The following is a 20,442-nucleotide window of genomic DNA, read 5'->3' as shown; positions in this document are numbered from 1 at the left end:
TGATTTTAATTGATGTTTTTTACCCAGAAGATCGTTTTCACACAAATTTGGAGCTTGGCAGGATCCATCCACTGAAGTGAGTCAGTGCCTTGGCTAACAGATGACACAGTGATTGTTATTTTAACGCTCAAATGTGTGGCATATTTCAATAACAATCAAATTGTTCTATCTATTAGTATGGCGTAGTGTGGCAAAACACCAGAAATGCACTGCTGTGGTTGAAGATGTTCTCCTCTGTAGAGAAATGTAAATCAAGTTTGTCAAGTTGCACCTGTCCTCACTGACAATGCTAATGTTGTTTAACTTCCTGCACCCTGAAAATAATAGATCTTTGTTCATCTTCCCGGCAGGGTTGATGGCATTTTAGTCTCATAAGAATAACCACAACATTTCATAATTTCCAAAACATGAGTGTGTCATTGTTGTTTTGAGCGTGTGTTTTAAAGATTCAGACTTTAGTCTCAATAGCCAGTTTATTTATTTAGCATATTCTGCACCATCCAAAAGTGTCTTTTTATATTTCTATTTATATATTGTCAGTGTTTTTCTGCATACTGAGATTTTACATTCGAGATTTTAGGCTTAATAAAAAAAAATGTCACTGTCTTTGTTAACAGTAATTAACTGATTTACTTAATAGTAAAATATTCAGATGTGTTGTGGAGAAATGGGAGAAAAAAAAAATAGCTGCAAATCAGGCACTCAGTCTGTACTGCCCTCAGCAAGATTTAAACAATCTAGTAGCTTAACCTGGTCTTTAGGTGTAATCTGAGAGACAGAGAGAGGAAGGCAGGTCAGGATAGGCCCTGTCTAAACAGGCCGTGTGCCCTGAAGCCCACTTGTATTGCAGGACATAGGGGTCATCCTCCATATCCTCCCCTTTGCTTCCTTCCTTCTTTTCTCTCCTCGCTCACTTCGGCACTGATACTCCACCATCTACGACCTCCTACTCCTCCTCCACATGTCTGCGGTCATGTTCCTCTGTCTGCTCTCCTTTGTTCTGCAAAGTTCTCTCATCCTCCACCTACAAAAAAAGTTTTCAGATTTGCTGTGGGATGAAATTTCCCTAAGTGTACTGTGTGATTAGGCTGCATGTGTGTGTGTCTGTGAGTTTGAGTGAGGGATGGCTTGGGGGATGTGAGGGAAAGGAGAAATAGTATAAAACACACACACACACCAGCATTACAATCACACACAGCTCAGGGATCAAGAGAAACAGAGAAGAAGACGAGTTTCACCACAGACTTATCATCCACGTGATATATTTACATGTCACTGATCCCTGATGAAGAGTCACTACAGTATTTCTGCACTGTTATAAAACAATGCAGATCCAGTTTGGACTGGAATCTCACAGGGAGGATAAGACAACAATTTCCAAGGAGAGCTTAAAGTCAGATCTGTTGGAACAAGCAACAGGTCAAAACCAAGAGATAAAAATGGTCTCTGGGGCAGGAAGTAAATATCTCAGTGGTGGGGTCTCATATTCAGAGGTTGTTCTGCAATGTTGGAGTCATAACATGAAGACCATAATCCTCAGTGAATGTCACCCCTCGACTGTGGATCACCCAAAAGGTTTTGGTGACCTGGAGGAGACTTTCAGTTCAAGTGTTATGACATATAAGATTTCAATAATCATACTATGATATGATGCTAAATCTCCAAAGAATTAAAAAACTTGTTCTGGCAAATGTTTTTTCTGTTTTGTTGTTGCTGTTTTAAATATATGCAGTTACCTGTCCTGAGTGACAACTCTATGCTGGAAGGTGCAGATAAGGCAAGAGGTCAGGTCAAAACAGCTGGATTTATATGCCACAGTGTAGAAATACAAAGACATGTATTCCAGATTGTACTTGAGTAATTGTCATTGACATATACTTGAAGTACAAAAAGTTAAGAATCTTCTCTTAATTGCGATAGAGTAGAAGTATAAGGTAACAAAAAAAATGGAAATAAGTGAAGTACTTCAAAAAATGTATGTGGGTCCACTACTTGAGTAGCTGTGGTAAGTTGTGGTATAGTAAGTGGTGTAGCTTTGTGAGTACTCAATAGCTGATTAACTTAACTCTACATGACATGGACGCCTTACAGTAACTGATGAGTACTGCGCTGGTACAGTTACACCAACTAAACATCAGTAAAAGTAAGTCAAGATAATCTGTGTGCCAATCCATCAGTATGTTGCTGCTTCGTTCTGTTGCGTTACTGATCTTCATCTTCAGAGGGAGCGTTTCTGACTGTTTGAGTGCTGGGGAGTCTTCCACCAAATGTTTCTCCACTTTACTGAATGCTCTAATTTAAACAAGCTCATATTTCTCAATTTATGAGGCTGCTATTGTAGCATTTCAAATTGGAATTTCAGTTGAGTTTTCACGTCCAGTGCAGCTAAAATCTGTAGAGGGCTCATCAACAAGTGTGTTGAAGCCTTACTTTGAGGCACTGAGCATTAAGCTTTGCCTAAGTCTCAAAGAGCAACTATCAACTGACTGAGATGCAGCGCTTCGTTCTTTGTTCAGCTTTGGAAATGGTAACAATCACACGGGGTTTTCCCCATTTCGTCCACGTTGGATTTTTCACGGAGAAGCTCTGTCGCCTTCCTGAGGCCAGATGAATAAGGCATCAGGTGACCGGGACACTGCAGTGAGAATAAAAGTCCCTACTGAGGTCAAACTGTGGCTGTTTGACCGGCAGCCAGTTGGAAACCTGCTGCTACTTTGAGAGAAAACGCAGTGCCAGTGTATGTATGTGTGTGTGTGTGTTTGTGTGTTTGTGTTTATGTGTGAAAGAGAGAGTCGCCTGGACAGACGCAGTAGCAGTCGTGCCCGCTCCCGTCCCTCTCTCTCTCTCTCTCTCTCTCTCTCTCTCTCTCTCTCTCCTATCACACACACTCTCGGGAGCAGCGCTTTGACGCACCACGCAGAGTTGGATTATAGTATTGCGCGCTGGTCTTTCACGGGGTTTTTTTCCTCCCTCACGTTGTCTACACTCTTGCCACTGACCGGCAATTGATATATGATCGGAATCAATATTTCTCCACCACGGTGACCTCTGCTGAGCTTTTGGAAAATCCGAGCGCTGCCGCTGCTGCCTCTCCGGACGCGTGTTGTGAATTAATAACCAAGACCAGCCTCACCTGGAGTGTGTGCGTGTGTGTTGTGTGTGTGTGTGTGTGTGTATGCACTGAAGTGTGTGTGAGAGAGAGTGCGTTTCTCTGGATCAGATCAAGGATCGAGGTGTTGCACTTGCTTGGTTCCGCACGCGCACGTATACATACACAGACACCACACACACCGAGAGGATTTGGGCACCGCATGCCGGGGACATGTGGAAGTTTGCGCCGCTGTAGCGCAACCAGAGAGCCGGTCCACCGTCTCGTCGACCTCCCCTCTTCCTGCACTGGGGGACCAAATTCCTGGTTCACAGCCTTCAAACGCACAACGAAACCCCTCTAAGAAGACCCAAATGTAAATTCAGAACGAGAAATTTCAGAAACGCACGTCTTAAAAGGAGGACGGCATCCCGTTGCGTGCAGAGTTTGGTGAGCTCTTTCGGGGATTCCAGGGCTTTTATTTATTTTTTTTAACGCCCTTGTATTTTCTCAGTATTTTGTGGGTCTCACATTGGCCCCCCACTTGCCGCAGTGATGATGGGAACTCTGAGTCCCGTTGGCCCTGGCCGCTCCCCGGTGACTGCGCTGGGGCTGCTGGTGGCTGTTCTGGTACTGGTCCTGTCCAGCGGAGCGGAGGGACAGCCCTGCCCGACCCAGTGCTCTTGCACCGGGACTACAGTGGACTGTCACGGCCAAGGACTCCGCAGCGTGCCCAGGAACATACCCCGCAACGCCGAGAGACTGTAAGTACCGAGTGGAGCAAAGCTTTAACACCGCAGCTTTGCTTTGATCTGCGCACAACAGAGCAAAACGCTGAAATATCATCCATTTGTCTGGGTGTCAGTGATGCTGAATAGCAGGGGTGTGATGACCTTATGCTGTTATTGGTGTGCTTAATGGTGTACTTAATAGAGCTGTGCTTCTCCCGAAGAGTTTACGGCAATCTTAACGCACTTTCTTGGATTCGATACCCTAAATGATATCGCCCCCAGTGTTTTAATGATCATATTGGTGTTAGAAAATTTGTATGAACACTCTTGTTGTCACCTTTGGATTCTCAGTCGTTTTAAAATGCATGCTGACATTGTATTTTCCTAAGGGACCACATCTTAGCGCAGCGCTTTACATTTGAAGTAACGTGTCAAAAACTGCACCTTCGGATGTGTAAACGCTGTTTAACCCATCTGATGTTAAGTCCCGGCTGTTCATGTAACCATGTAACCTGTAGAAACAATTATTGCTGGTGTTGAATGTGAGGAGACGTTACTGCTGATCGCGGAGCTGAAGTTAGTGGCTCTGCTGTGGTTGTGTCGGTGGTTTCGCACTGTTGCATTAGCACAGCCTCCGTAGACCACATCGGTTTGTCTGGAGACCAGCAAGTTAATCAAAAACGGATTTGGACAAGTGGGCTTTGAGTTAAACAGGCCGTGTTTTATTAGTCCGAGAGCCTTTGATGAAATTCATTCTCAGTTTTCTCTAACGCTCAAATGACAATTATGCGGTGGCCGCGACACAGCAAGTTTCAGAAAAAAAATAACCTGATGCAGACTTGGTCATCTGCTTTGTCATTGCTTTATTAAGAAATCGTATCTCGTGTAAGCTGCTCACAATCCCTTCTTCACCCGTGTCTCTGTCTAGGGATCTGAATGCAAACAACCTCACTAAAATCACCAAGGCGGATTTTGCGGGACTGAGACATCTGCGAGTGTTGTAAGTGTATTTTTGATCTATTTTATCTCCTCCTTTCTTTTCTCTCCTCTTTCACAAGACGCAAAAAAAAAAATACTCTCACACACAACTCTGACAAGGAGCGCTTTGCAATTCCAACAACTTTCCCCCTTAAAATACCAACAACAACAGCACACACACACACACACACACACACACACAGATTTAACTGTTTCCAATCCCGTTTCAGCATCAGGCTCATCCAGCCCTGGAGCTGCCGCATGCAGCACTGCGTCTGAAGCGGCGCGCTTCCACTGAGTATTTGTGTGTCTAAACAAACTATCAGGGGGCACCTGTTAATGCTGTCGTGTTAATCTGCCAGTGGAAGTGTCAGGAGGGGCTTATTTTAACCACCGGGCAACAGGGGAAGGAGATACCGGTCATTAGGTGTAACCGCGGAGGGAGGAATGCAGCAGGAAGGGAGGGAGAAAGGAAAGGAAAGGAAAGGAAAGGAAAGGAAAGGAAAGGAAAGGAAAGGAAAGAGTCATGTAAGAACAGGTTTCTTACCTGGGATGGATCCAGGTTAAGAGTGGGACATGGATAGCCTGCTCTTATTGAGTGTGTGTGTGTGTGTGTGTGTTATTCAGCTTCTAAAACTGAATGGCAGGGAATACACATTGTTGGAATTCCTCCTGAGATTATCTCCTTAATTGTGTGTGTGTGTGTGTGTGTGTGCTCCAGTCTTCATCCGTCTAGCGGTTTCCTGTGTGTTCAATGGAAACCCAATTTCTCGCCAAGTTCTTTTGATAATTTACTCATTGTTTGAGCCACCATACCCAAACTCCAGCTCGTCAGACATGAAGATATGCTGAAGTCACTTAATCTGAAAATCAGCAGATTAATTGGTGAAAAACAGAATTGTTAGCTGCAGCTCTAACATCACTGTATAAACCAGTTACATCTGCTTATCGTGAGTGTTCACCATACAGTTTATGAAGCTGTGTGTGTGTGTGTGGATGCCTGGCTTGGTGCTCCTGGTGGAGTTGTGCTAGTGCAAGTGAATGAGTAGTCACAGCTACGTGGTTAGATAGAGGGTAAATTGGATGATAGATGAGTCGCTGTCCCACCGATGGGCCGGTTTTAAAGTCAATTCCTACTCTCTATTGCCGCTGCTGATTGTCTTCTCTCCCTCTTTCTCTCTTGCTGTCTATCACTTTCCATCTCCACCAATCTGTTTTTCTTCTTTCTTTCACACAAACCGCCACCTATCTTCTCCATCTCTCCCTCCCTCTCCTCTCCGATGTCAATCTCTTTGCCTCTCTCGTGCCCTCTCTCGCTCTTCTTCACCTCCTCGTCTTCTTCTCCCTCTTATCTGTGGTCCCATCCAGCTGTCTTTCTCATTTTCTTTGGCCTCTCACGGTGTCACTGTACAAATCGCTCTGTCAGCTCTCGCACTCTATCTCTATCACTCTCTTTTCAATACCTCTTCTCATTTTTTTCCAGCTCTGTCTTATTACTTATTGTCTCACTCTGTCCTGGTGTTTCTCCTTCAGGCAGCTAATGGAGAATAAAATCACCACCATTGAAAGAGGAGCCTTCCAGGACCTGAAGGAGCTTGAGAGATTGTGAGTAACATTTTGCCACTGAAGCGGATGCCATTTTATGCCTGAACACATTTTCTGTACACATACATGTTTCTGGATCCTCAAAAAACACATGTTCATTTTCACATGTGTGGAAAGGCGACAGACAGGTAACAAATGTTAGGAAAAAACCCAACATGAATTGTTATCGGACCCCAAAACAACTTAAATACTCCTTGTCCTTGATTTTTTAGAATCTTCTGCAGGGATGAACATTATCATCCCTCTGAAACCCCTTACACACTGTGCCATAACAGCACGCTTGCAGGTTCACTGCATGTCACACAATGCGAGATGGAGTTAATAAAATCTTGATCACAATCTGCATATGAAGATGCGACATCCTTCTTGAGGGTTGTCAGATTGTGTTATGATTAGCTGCGGTGAATCGTAGTGCTGAGGAGACATGTTATCATTCTTTGTCATCCATCTGTGCAGCTCTCGTGTTGAAAATGCAGCAAAGCGATAAGAAACCTTAGCAATAGCATCAACAGTGTTTTTTTCTTTCTTTCTTACTTTAATAAAAAGCGGGGTTTACAGCGACATTTTGGCAAGTATATTCTTCTTTCATGGCTTTTTCTATGCGTTGTAGAAGTTTTTATATTGTGTGAATTTAGTCCTGAATTTCAGTACTTTTCACACAGTCAAAAGTGTTATTTTGACACAGGATGTCTGTGCTGATTAAAGCTGTAGATCATCCATCAGTCAGCCTGTCACATGATGCTTCCAGGCACGATGCTGTTCAGGGTCATTGTTTTGACTTCCAGGCCAAAGATTTCACCGCTTTAGTTTCATATTTTCTGTTGCGTTGTACAGCAAGAAAATGCACAAAAAAATTGAGCTTAACCACTTTGGTCAATTAGTTTGAGGTCTCATGACTCATCAAAACCATTGAGACACCCCTCTCTCCCATCCATCTAAACGTTTAAACTGATTGTCATGGCGTGCAGCTGCCAACATCGCCGTCCAAGAGGAACATTTTAAAAATGAGCGACAGGGAAACAACTGAGGAGCAGGCGAAGGTTGTTATGGAGCTGGACTGGAATCACTGGTATTCAGCATCCAACCCTAAGGCAGTTATGGCATAATTAAGTCTTGGTAGTGTGTGAGTGAGTAAGACAGAAGGGGGATGTGGACCCCTGACTGCTGATATGTCCATTGTCTCGACTGTCAACTTTGCTTGATGTTTAAGCTGTCCATATGTATGTGTGTGTGTGTGTGTGTATGTGTGTTTGTGCGTTATGTGACCTGACTGCTAACTGATGACACACTGGAATGCAGCAGACTGTGACAGTCTGAGCAGGCTTAGACACAAGCTTTTAATTAAAGACACATAAAAATCCGTAGTGCTTAAACACACATTTACAAAAACACAGACATACCTGTACACACACAGAGACATCCACCTGTACACATACACAGACGCACATACGATACAAAACCAAATGAAGGAGGTTAATCTTTTTGATAGCTGTTTTGGGTTAATTTTTCAAGAGTCGCCGGGATGAAAAGGATGAAATACCGTGATTCCCAGACCGCTCTTGTCTTGGGCGTGTCGTACTTGGCTTTCCTCCGCTCTTTGCTACACTGTGGCTTCTCTTTCTTTGTCAGAGAGAGAAGCGGTGTGGACCACTATAGGGACTCTGCTAGTGTTTCTCATGCAGCCAATGTTGGGTTCTGTCCGGATAAGCAGTTCTGGGAGCTGCAGACAAAGACGACGGTATTTAACCGCGTATGGTCCGACTTTAACCGTAAACTTTGATAGCAGTTGCCCTCTGTACAAAGAGAGATGGTAAATGCTGATAAATACAGTATCTCACACATACATATGAGCTTAACCCGCTTTAACACACAGTTGCACATGCGTTACAGACGAGCCCGTGATAGCAATAGCTCTGTGTTGTCTCTGATTGTAACAAACACCTTTGACAGCGGCTTAATTTCTGACACAACATGGCTGTTTTCTGTTGTCCTCGCGAGGGTTTTCTCAACTGTAATTCAGCGTCTCTGGCGTGGCGTATTCACAAACACAAAGATGGAGTCAGTCATCAATGCCCCCCCATGGCCACTGGACAAAGGCACGTCCCCGGAGTCTGGAGTCTGGGGGCTCATTTCAAAGGCCTCCATCATCTGGGGGGCTGGAGGGGGCCTGCTGGGCACCACTGCCCAGTGGAGAGGGCCCTAAGCCGGGCTGACGGATCCACAGTGACTACCCCCCACAGGGGTGGAAAACGGCTCCTCTTCTCACCCCCCTCACCCCTTTTTTTTTTTTGCAACAGGCCCTGCAGGGATGGGCAGGGTGGGGTCAGGTGTGGGGCAGTAGCCGGGGGGTATGGAGGAGGGGTAGGTGGTTGAAGGAGGTGTAGAGGAGATAGGCATGTCACAACACACGCGCACATACACAGCCACATGCATGGGTATGCGTACACTCATGCATGCGCATTAACTTACGCAAGGCTGCTCTGTCAGTATTGGTTTTATCTTGATTTTACCCCCAATCCCCCCACCTACTCACACCTTCTGTCTTTCATTCATTCATTCTTTAACCTCTCCTCATGTTTTTCTTCCATGCCCACCCATCTTGTTCTCTCTCTCTCCCTCTATTGTCCTGTGCATGTAGGAATGTCATGCATTCTTCAGCATCGCTCTGCGCATGAAGAATAGGATGGAGAGGAGTTCCTGATCCCGTTATTTTACTGGTTTACAGCCCCTATCCAATTCAAAGTCTGGGAGACTGAAGGCGATAAGAGCCACAGATATGCACAGAGAAACAAAACAGTAATTACAGGCACTGAGACAATCATTTCAGAAGAGATAAAGCCTCAGATAATTAGCCTGTAATTGAGTGATCACATTGTCAAAGATAATTTAAACAGTTATGAATAATTGTAAAACTGATTACAGGTAGTGAGATGTGTCTATCAACAGTGATTACAAAGTAGATAATTAAACCTCTAACCAAGTGATCGTGCTGCGGACTAGCAGAAGATAATTGCAAGCGCGATCCCACGTAGCAGGGTATGGATTTCAAAGAAAAGCACTGTATTAGTGCTAAATGATTAGTTCTCAAGAGTGATAAAGTTGTTCTGGCTGATCATTATAAAATGTTTTTTTCTTTCCATTTTTATTGAGCAACAGAGCTTGAAATTATCTGCACTGTGAAGACACACAAAAAGCCGTTTTGACTACAGCAGTTGGGCCTGAACTGTAATTTGTGACAGATTTTCCTGGGCGCCTGCCTGTTTGTGCTGTGCTCTGCGGCACCCAACACTTGTTGTATTTGTTGGTAAACGCCAGGTGGAAGTTAAAACGCTCAAAGTTCAGGGCGAAGCTCTTCAAAGTCGCTGAATGTGAAAAATGTGTTTGGTGACAACAGAGGAAATCAAAGGTCAGGGGAAAGAACTGGATTTCGGCTATGCTGTGCTTTTAGGGCAGATCTGTCTTTAGTGTTTAAATAACAGATTAGATTGTGTAGGTCTTCGGTGGATGAAGGTTCACTTTAGATCTGTACGTGTGTGTGTGTGTGTGTGTGTGTGTGTGTGTGTGTGTGACTGATTGTTAGTGCACAAAGAGCATTATGGCAGCAGCGGCATCAGTGCAGCAATAACTGGATTCTGAAGTGGTTTGTTATCTCATTTCCAGCCAGTATGCGAGCATATAGTAGTAGAGCAGTACCACACATCTAGCCTCTGAGGTGGTAGTACTGTGTGTGCGTGTGTGTGTGTGTGTGTGTCTGTCTGTTTGTGTGGGTAAACATGCATGTATGCATGAAGATTTGGCACCCTGTATGTGTTTGTGGGAAAGTGTGTGTGTGTGTTTACTGTGTGGTTTGTGGTCCTTTAGAATCTGTTTATGACTGCAGGGATTATCACCGCACTGCAGTGTGACATTAGCTTGTTGGAGTGACTCTCACACCTCACACTACTGGCTACTCATTCTGGATTCACTTCCAGGCAGGCAGACTTTGACTAATGAAACATGCCTGCGAAGTACACACACACACACACACACACACACACACACACATTGATACATGTGTTCAGGTCCAAAACCAAACCACTAAACCACTACAGACGACTAGATTACATGAGTCAGAAGTATCAGTGCATCAGTGCTTTTAACTGCACACTAGAGGTGTTCAGCTCATGTATGAACATAACACTGAATCTCCAAGCTGAACTGATTGGACAGAAGCACCATCGCTGACTGAATCAATGATATTAGAATTAGGATATTCCCCATAAACCAAGTTTCTGAATCTTATGAAAAACCTTTCATAACTGGGTCAATCCTAAAAAAAAGACAGCTATTATTTATTATATTATTATTATTATTGTCAAAATAACATAATGAATTTTAAAAATCAAACTAGTGCAGTCAAGATATCAGCTTTCTACTGCACAATTATTCTGACCAAAAGAATTAACAATCATGATATTGTCACAATATCCACAGAAAACTCATCTTTAATTGTGTTTATTGCTTGTTTTGTCTCCTTTTTGGCAAATAAATTGCATTCAAAATGTGAGTGTGGGGTGGTGACGAGAGTAACCATAACTGTAACCATAACTAACTGAAGAATTACACTTAATCAATAGTGAAAAGACAATCGAGCTGAATCGTTTTCATGGTAACTGAGGTAGCTGAGGCTTGAATGCTGTTTTACTGTCCCTCTGAGAAGCATCCAGTTTCTTCATGTCCTTTGTGATGCATTCAAGCACTGAACAATCGGCACACATGACAAGTCTCCTTCATAAAATCCATGAATAATCAAGCTTTCTCATGTTACATTAATGACCTTAATTGGATGAACACTTCTGGAGGATGATACGATGATTAAGCTACTCAAGTTAAAAAACTAAATAATAAAGTGTATTTAAAAGAATGAGACCTGAGAAGAAGCAGAGCGGGTTTGATCCTCCACTGCCGACTTCATTCTCTCAGTGTCCTAGTCTGACAGCATTACATCTATTTTAGGAGGATGAGCTCATACCCCCCCAGTCCTCCTTCCTCCTCCCCACCTCCAGCACCAGTCCGTGCACTCACCCGAGGGAGGTCTAGCCCACTCGCGGGTGCTCATGGCTGGGCAGGACCTGCAGGAGGAGTGGGCCTCTCCGCGGGACCACGTGGGGCTCTTAGCCGCCAGAGCCCAGCGTTAACGGAAGAGGAGTGAATAATTTACAAACATCATTTCTGGGGGATGTTAAATATTTAAGTAGCCTCTGATGTAACTGTGGAGTGTGAATGTGCATGCATGTGCGCAAGCACGTTCATATATTTGTGTACTTGTGGGTGGAAGATGGACACGGAGGGGGTGACGTTATTGGGGAGGGTCCACAGCAGCTTATAGTGAAGCAAAAAGAGGTGAAAGCTGAGGGTGAAGAGGAAGAAGTCATTGAGAGACTTAAAGAGAGAGTTTGAATGGAGTTGGGGACCATTTTGGAGTGTTTCGTTTGAGTCTGTCACTTCTGGATTAATGTGTGTAAATCATGCAAAGTGTACACTGTTAGGTGGCGCTTTTGCACTTTTCTTATTCGTGTGAAGTCACTCTTTCCTCATCCTGCCTTCATCCCTTATTTTCTTCTTCCCTCCCTTTATTCTCTTCCAGTAGCAGCCAGCACAACATCCGTCGCTGGGCCTGTCAGTGTGTGTGTGTGTGTGTGTCAGGGTTAAACTGTTTCAGCAGCCTGTCTCTCATTGTGTCACTCAGTTGCCTCACTCTCCTCGGACTCACATCAAGGCACAAAAACACACACACACCAACAGCACACAAACCTCTTCACTCCACTCAACCAGGGTTAAATGATCGCACCCAGATTATTAAACTCACCCGAGTTCTCTCAGCTCCTGTCTTTGTGTGTGTGTGTGTGTGTGATGACGGGTTGTTGTGAGTTCTTTCCCTGCGAGGGCCTTGTTTACTCAGTGGGGTCCTTTTCACACATTCGGTAGTCCGGCCAGACTGCCTGTTTGTTTTTCCCACATCATCTCCTCTCCTCTGCCTTTGTGGTATAAAAAAAAAGAAAAAAAAAGTCCTCCCCTCCCCTTCATCTGAACCCCTTCTCTAGTCTTCCTCCCCCTGCTTTCCCTTCATCCTTCTCGGGTTCACTGTTTGTCTGGCAGCCATGTTGTACCCCTTAAATCATGGGTAACCTGGAGTCTGCTTTTTTTGCCTATCTGTCCACGAGCATGTTTGTGTTTTTTGAAAAAAAAAGTGCCTCCATCAATCTCCTCATTCGTTCATACTTCCCCTCTCTGTGATGAATTGCATTACAATCAAAACAGCCAAACATAATTTGATATGAAGATCAGGAAACAAAAATCTCACTTGAAAAAGCTAATTATACACACATGTAACCGCTTCACCCACACTGTCTGGAAGGGGTAAGGTAGAGCTTATTCCCTAATTTATGCTGTGTTTTTCCAGGCGCCTGAATCGGAATAATCTGGCTGTCTTCCCCGAGCTGCTTTTCCTGGGAACGACAAAGCTCTACAGACTGTAAGTCTCGTTTTTATTTCTCGCTTTCGACCAGTTTCTCTTTATCTTATTTTCTGTTGTGTTTGGTTGTACGAGAGCACTGCAAGGAAGATCTGAGATCATTCACAGGAATTGTTGCAATGCTGTGTGTGTGTGTGTGTGTGTATTGCCACTACTTTGTATAGGTCACTATGGCTTGTACAGATGACTGTGGCATAAAATGATGTAGTGAAATATAAAGTAGAGAAAGATATCTTGTTTTCTCAGCAGCACAGCCGTGGTGTTTCACTCGGATGAAGGAGTGAGAGAACAGATTTTACATGGGCCTCTCCATAGAAGCCAGTTCAGTAGCTAATGGAGATTAGCACTCCAACAGCTGCTGCCCACTGGGAGAGATGTGTGTGTGTGAGTGCCTGTGTGTGTGTGTGAGGATGGAGAGAGAAAGTGAACAACACAGACCAAGGGAGGTATAAGTGAAACAAAGAAACAGGTTTCTCCTCTGAGGTTACGTTTTGTGTTTCACAGGCAGAAAATAGTTTCAGTTACAGATCATAAATGTTCCAGTTCGCACTCAGACCAGTCAGCCGCTGTTTGTTGTCATCAAACATCCTCCCGCCATACTCACAGCCTGATCATCTGCGTTGTAAACCAGAGCTGTGGATTTCCAGTACTGTAGGGCTGGGCTGCAACTCTGCTGAAACTCTGGGAACTAACTTCCCGTCATGGTCATTCGTGGTCTTGGGGAATAATTATGGTTGAATATATTTATATGTGTGGCTGAATATATTTATCTGAAACAATATTGAAATGCTCAGATGATTCAGAGAGTGTGTGAAAGTTGTTTATGTTCTGCGGCTGCTATGGTGGTTGGCTGGGCTTGACCTGTTGTGTCTAAGGGTGTGTGTCTGCATGTGCATCTGTATTTCTGTGTGTGTGTGTGTGTGTGTGTATGTGTGTGAGTTTCTCAAGGCCAAGAGCTGGCATATTGCTCACCGTGTGGGCTGAGGTAAAAATACAACTCGGATATACTGCTCTCTGCTCAGCTGTCGCAGACAAGTGGCCTCTCTCTCTCTCTCTCTCTTTCTCTCTTTGTATGTGTGTGTGTGTGTGTGTGTGTGTGTGTGTGTGTATGTGTGTGTCTGCTCTCCAGGTGTATTTGCTTAGCAGATGGTCTCTTGTTGGCTGCGCATCTTCACTGAACAAGCACATTTAATTCAGCATAACAACATTCATGATGTTTTCTAATTGTTCTTCATTTCCCAGTGAGATACACTATGATGTAAAATTCACAGGGAACGAATCAAAACTCTCAGAATCAACAGAAAATTGCTCAGTGACAAGAATAAATAAATAAATAAATCGCTGGCACTTTTGCAGCCACTAAACGTCCAGCAGATTTTCCAGACGTATGGAAGTCATTCAGAATGAACGACAACAGCGGAGGCGAAACCAATAGTATTTATGGCTGTGCGGTCAATATTAAACCTTATGTCTGCTTCTTCACCCCCTACAGTCTATTTTTTATTTTTAGAAAACACAACAAGAAACCCTTGAGAACCTCTGAAGTGGAATCTTGTTAAGTTTTATGTAGAGGTCAGACGGTATGTGCAAACTGGACCAACTTTGGTTGTTGCGACAGTATGGCTATAAATGAACACTTGCTCAACCTGCTATTATGAAAATTATGTTTTCACTTTTTGCAGCATGGAAAATGTGTGTGTGTGTGAGAGAGAGAGAGATAGAGAGAGAGAGAGAATTTGCTGGATGTGTTTAACCTTTGCTCGCCAGCGTGGTATAGGACTTTGAGGGCTACATTAAACTGTGCTGAGGTCAGGTGTCATACATACTAGAGAAAATGGCAGAAACACAGACTTCTTTTCAAACCAGGAAGTGTGACATATGTGTTACTGCTGGTTTGGGTTGGCATGACTTGTTGTCTAGAGAACTGAACAGTTTTAGATTAGGGAATAATCATAATCTTGGTTATTTAAAATGCCAGTACATCTGGTCACTTGAGGTCAGTGTTGATTTTGTTCATTAATAAACAACACGACTCTTTCTTAGTTTAGTTAAGCTTAGGTCCAGTTCATAGTATGAGAGTGAGAGCATCCTAACAATAGAGTGAAATTTATACACTGTGGTGGGTACCATCTAGATTTTTTTTTCTTCTTGCTTCTCACAATGCAACGTCCTTCATTTTGTAGCTGTGAAAATGAATGTTGTGTGACTCTACACCTGTCAGTGATGACTCAACGTGTTGATGACTCATAGCTGTCTGAACTCTCGATTTACTGCTTACTATAGCATTAATTATTCAGTAGTGAATGAGTGCACGAACAAGCGATTTCAGACGGCAGCTCAAGACGCAGGTGATTAGTACCATCAACAAACCAGCAGGGTGAACCTTCACTCAGCTGCCAGTTTATTTTGCATGCCGAGCTAAAACCATTGCAGTCTAATACAACTTTCTTGCAATAAATCCCACCTTCAGGAAGGTTAAAATGTTTGAGAGAGGCGTTAATTTTCTCTTCTCTCCTTTTTTTATGTTATTTTTTTTTTAAATACATTTTTTCATCTTATTTCACCCTCCTTCATTGTCTACATGTGTTTCTGCCTTATGCGAACACTTAAAACACACACAAAAGGTGAACATTTCCATTTGCGTGGCATTTCTTCTCCTCTCTTCTCTCTTTTCCTCATCTGTTTCTCTCTCTCTCTCTCTCTCTCTTCACTCTCAGATGAAAGAGGGAGACATGAAAGAGGGGTTGATGAAGGGATGGGTGATGGGAGGATAAGAGAATGGGTCACTGCTTCCACAGCTGAAAAGTCTGGCTGGCCTGATGGCTGACGGTGTTTCTGGGCGTGCGTGTGTGTTATTGTGCTGCTTGGACTCTTCTGGTAAACGTCCATCAGTAACAGCTTTCCATGTGTCCTCATCACTGCTTGTCTTTTGATTTTTGCTTTGAGGTTCGTTGTTCTTAACACTTCAAAGCTCTGCTGAGTTCATTTGGTTAGCACAGACAAAAGCGAAAGATGAAGACCGTTAGTTGTGCTTCGGTCCTTCATCATCGTCATCATCACTCCGCTGAGAGGAAGAGTCAACATAGACAAGTTGACTGAGACTTGACTTAAACCTGAGTTAAAGTGGTATGGGGGGTTGAATTAATGAGTTGATGAGGCTACGTTTTTGGTGTGTGTGTGTGTGTGTGTGCTTGTGCGTGTAATAGTCTCTAATCCTCTGCTAAACGGTGCCCTGATGAGGCTTTACTAGTCAGCATTGTTGCTTAGCAGCCTTGGAGGTTGTGGCTTTGTCTTCTGTGAGAGCTTAACCCTTCTGCACACACACTTGCGCACACACACATCATACCACCTCGGCCGAGACGACAGGCTCAGCACAGCGCGTCACCAGAGCGCAGAGGATGTGGGCTTTCCCAGCGTGTCGACAGTTAACTAACACGGAGGGAGGAGAAAGGAGAAGGAAGAGAGGGGTCAGAGGTAGAGAAAATGAAATTTTCTCAGAGTAAATAAAGCTTTTTAATTAAGACGGAGAACACTGGGCGTTTTAGTTGCCACAGTGACGACGACCTCCGGGTCCCGCGGAGGTCGAAGGTGAAGAATGTTCCAGTCAGGAGATCTAAGCAGGAGGTGATTTATAGAAGTGAGGAGGAGCAAATCTCCTCCCTCTCATTAACAGGAATCATGACAAATTAAACTTGTACAGCTGTTGTCTGCGGGGAGATTTTTTTTTTTTTTTTTTTTTTTTTTTTAATTTTAAGATCTAAGTTGGAGAAATTCAGAACAACTTCATCAAAGCTGTCACACAACGCAGGAACAATTAAATGAGATGAGCAGTAAAAAGCCGAACAAAGAAAATACTTTTAATGACATAAACACAGAGGTTAATTTTATAATAGCATTATGGTTTTTTTATATACCGTACTCGAGATCCACAAGTACTTCTCCTGTTTGTTGACCAAGTATGGTCATGGTGTTATGTTGTGCATATGCATTTTGTATGTGGTTTTAGGCAACAGAAGCACTTTGGTTAAGGTTACTGAAAGATCAGCTGGGGGTCAGTTCAAAGTTAATAAGGTAAACGAATCCTGCTTCAAGTTAGTGTTGGATTTTACTGTGTTTAAACAACAATGCAATCTTTTTACAATCTATGAGTGAGCATTTTAGAAAAAATGTTGTCTTTGAATGCTCTGCAATGTACAGATGAATGTACAATGTACACTGAAAAAATGTATTTCCTGTTGCAATCTGGAAATACTGTTTTCGAGGACGCATGGTTGGCCATGAGGTATCGTACTTAAGCCAAAATCAATTAATTAAAGTTTATTTTACTCAACATGAGTATGTAGTGTTAGATCAGTCAAATTTCTGAGTGGTAGGAGGTGGTGTTAATGCTGCATGTAGTTTGGATTTTTGGGAATCTAAGAGAGGACATCTTTTCCCAAATTGAGCTTTAAAAAAATCATTATTTATTTATTTACATATTTATTTACTGCTAGATATCATATGCAAAGTGTTGACCCTGATGAAGGCCACAACATCAGTCTCATCATAAAGCTGGCGTCAGTACTGCGGTTATAATAAAAGTCGTGCTGAAGTTGTGATCTTTTAAGTCTTCTTGAGTTGTCCATACACCTTCCAAACAGAGTTTGTGCCAGAATCCACGCTGTAGAAGTTTGTAAATGATCTTTTCCTTTGGTAAGTTCAAGGCCATGCTGTACTTTTTGTGATGTTCATGTAGAGGGAACCAGCAAGAGAAAGAAAAAAACAAAGCATGTTGAAGGATATTATTTGGGTTTGGGATGCAGCTTTTAAAAAGTCAGTATCTGCTGGTAGTAAAGTTAGTTGTCGTGTTTTGGATGAGAAGATATTTGGCCAGCGACTTTGTGTACATAGGATATGCAAATATCTACCATTATGTCTGTCCGAGGAAATGGAGTTAAGCCTTTGCAGCCCGAGGCGTCTGTAGATGGGCCTCTCACTCTCTCCCTTCCCCTCACCCTGTCTGTTCCTTTCTCCCTCTTTCTTTCTTTCTCTCTAACAAACATAGACACATACTGGCACAAACACACCGCTTTACCATTCAGCAATATTTCCTGCCCCCTCCTGTTTCTCTGAATGCACTTTTAACAGATATAAAAACTGACACACACTCATGCATCCAATGCACACTCACACAAGAAAATAACTCTTTTCAGATCTTTTCAGCATATACAAAGACATATTGTCCAAGAAATGTTTTCATTAGAACTTTTGGATGGCACAGATTGTATCCAGCCAAACTGTGGAAAATGAGCATAGTGTTGTTATTTTTCTCTCTTGTGGTTGGATTTGTGTGTTTTCCGATATTTCCAATGTCGTCTGCGTACACATTATGAATCACCTTGAGCGCAAACCACCAGTTCTAACAGTATGTCGAGGTGTTGAGTGTCAGTGACTCACTCGCTCGCCATCGTATGAATCACATGACTCCCTATCTGAATTGCTCAAGGCCACTCATTCCAAAGAAGTGATTTGGCTATTCAGATCCCAACACAATGCTGTAATTCATTCTCAAGTGTTTCAGAGAGAGCCTGCCAAAGCCGAACTGGCATTATTCACAGGGCACCAGTACAAAAGATTATGTTATACAGGCAGAATGTAAAGATATGAAACGCCCTGCTTGACTTTTACCATAGCCAGAGCTAACCTGTTTCTGAATGGAGCCCAGGAAGTGTGTGTGTGTGTGTGTGTGTGTATGTATGTGTTGTTTCTAATGAACCTTGTTTATTTTAACTGGAAACAGAGATACAGATATCAGCAGAACACCACACAAATGTAGAAGAAGAGGACAGCATGGCAGCATCTTGGACTCTACATTAAACACTTAACTGCCACGTTTATTAGACAGTCCGAGCTAAAGCTAAAGCCGTACCTTCATGAAGGTTAAAATGTTTTGTTTGAACTGTTTCACAGAAGTGTTGATTCAATTTTATGATCATCGAGGAGGCTGTACTTTGAGGCTGAAGTTTCTTTAGACGTGTTTTTAATATTTAGTGCACCTAGATGTAATCAGGGGATGAACTCCAGCCAATAAAAAGAATCTGCAGACTCCACTGCACAGGCCGCTCTCCTTTCTGTCCAAAGAACTCACAAGACATATCACAGCTGCGCTTTGACAAAAACATTGTCAACATGGCATAAAAAAGAACATTAAATCATTTTTATGCAAGTCTTTTTCAAGAGGAAAACATCAGTATACTCACACACATTAATCTTTGTGGTCTTTCTTTTATTCTTTGTTCCCAGAAGTATCTTCTTCATTTGTTTGTACACTGGCAACAAAGTTGAATCTGATCTTATCTGGAGAAAGTGAGTGAGTTTATTCTGTAAAAGAAAGAAAAACTTCTCTTGTACACTCTGTATGCAGTATTTATCATGTATGACTTTAACGTTAGTACCATCATACTGTGAATTGTTGTAGCCATAACCCAGCTTTTAAACATAAAAACTTAAATAACAAAAACAACAAAAAAATTAAATAAATAAAAATAAAATAAATTAAAAAAATAAAATAAATCTCATTTTTAATTTCAGTATTACTTCTAGAAACAAAAACTAAAACATGGCATGTTAAATTCTAAAAGACAGTTTTCACAATGCAATACCTAATTATTTTGTTGTAATTTTGTTTGTTGAAATTGCCATGCAAATTCATGTTTTATATGTTGCTCGTTTTGATTTTTCTGAACGAAGCCCAATTAATCACCTGTCGCCCAGGGCGTGCGAGTGTCAGAGTTCAGAGCTCACGGGTGAAAGGTCAGGGAGCATCAGTGTCAGCCAATGAGATATCCAGGATAATGGACATGCCAGCAGTGACGGCGCTGCTCTGCCCATCAGATTGCAGGAGGAGTGAGAGTTACGCCAGGAAAAAGAGACATGGGGGGGGGGGAGGGGTCGACACAGACTGACTGAATGAAGGGTATTTAAAAGTAAGATTAGAGATGTGTTTGCTCTCTTAAATGGTGTGGAAAAAAAGAGCAGGGAGGAATTTGCCGAGGTGAAGACAGAAGCGCTTTCTCCGTTGCGAGCTAGCTGTGAAAAGAAGAAGGAAAAAAACAAAGCAGTGGTGTAAAGTGAGGGACAGAGAAAGTAAAGAAAGGAGGAGAACTAGAAGGGGAGAGTCATGTGGAAAGGAGAGCAGAGAGGTATGTCAGTACTTACTGTAGATGGCAGGTAGCCTGAAGCCTGGAGCCGGCATGTCTGTCAGAAAGAAGTGCCCAGGTGTGTGTGTGTGTGTGTGTGTACCGTAACCTGAGCGCGGATCATTTAGGGAGGGTTACATACCTATGCAACGCCAGGAAGAGCTTACCTGGAAGCAGGTAGTTACGATAGCAGAGTGTGTGTGAATCTGCGTGTGCGTGTGAGGTCTTCCAGAGCATCAAAGCATTTCCTTACCTTGCTTGTGTGTGATTAAGGGTCACCGTGTGTGGTAATTCCTCCCAACAAAGCATCTAAATCATCCTACATCCTCTCTGCTTCCCTCGCGTCTT

General features: G+C 43.0%; 1 protein-coding gene across 4 annotated transcripts in view; it reads left to right on the top strand.

Annotated features, from left to right (window-relative positions):
* Nucleotides 1–2,867: 2,867 nt before the first annotated feature.
* The window catches only part of slit2 (slit homolog 2 (Drosophila)), an 82,790-nt gene continuing 65,215 nt past the window's right edge, over nt 2,868–20,442 (top strand). For 2 of the 4 annotated variants that reach the window (XM_046413794.1, XM_046413783.1), the window contains exons 1-4: nt 2,869–3,852; nt 4,748–4,819; nt 6,331–6,402; nt 12,845–12,916. In XM_046413794.1, coding sequence (XP_046269750.1) covers nt 3,644–3,852; nt 4,748–4,819; nt 6,331–6,402; nt 12,845–12,916 — 425 coding nt within the window. In that variant the 5' untranslated portion in view covers nt 2,869–3,643. Of the gene's footprint in view, nt 3,853–4,747; nt 4,820–6,330; nt 6,403–12,844; nt 12,917–20,442 lie in introns of all 4 variants that reach the window. The other 2 variants (XM_046413801.1, XM_046413788.1) reach the window with 2 other exon arrangements.

Source organism: Scatophagus argus, chromosome 2 (genome assembly GCF_020382885.2).
Source record: "Scatophagus argus isolate fScaArg1 chromosome 2, fScaArg1.pri, whole genome shotgun sequence".
NCBI classification, from domain to species: domain Eukaryota; kingdom Metazoa; phylum Chordata; class Actinopteri; family Scatophagidae; genus Scatophagus; species Scatophagus argus.
Note: the sequence above shows the minus strand (reverse complement) of the source record. Positions and strands in the feature narration are given on the sequence as shown.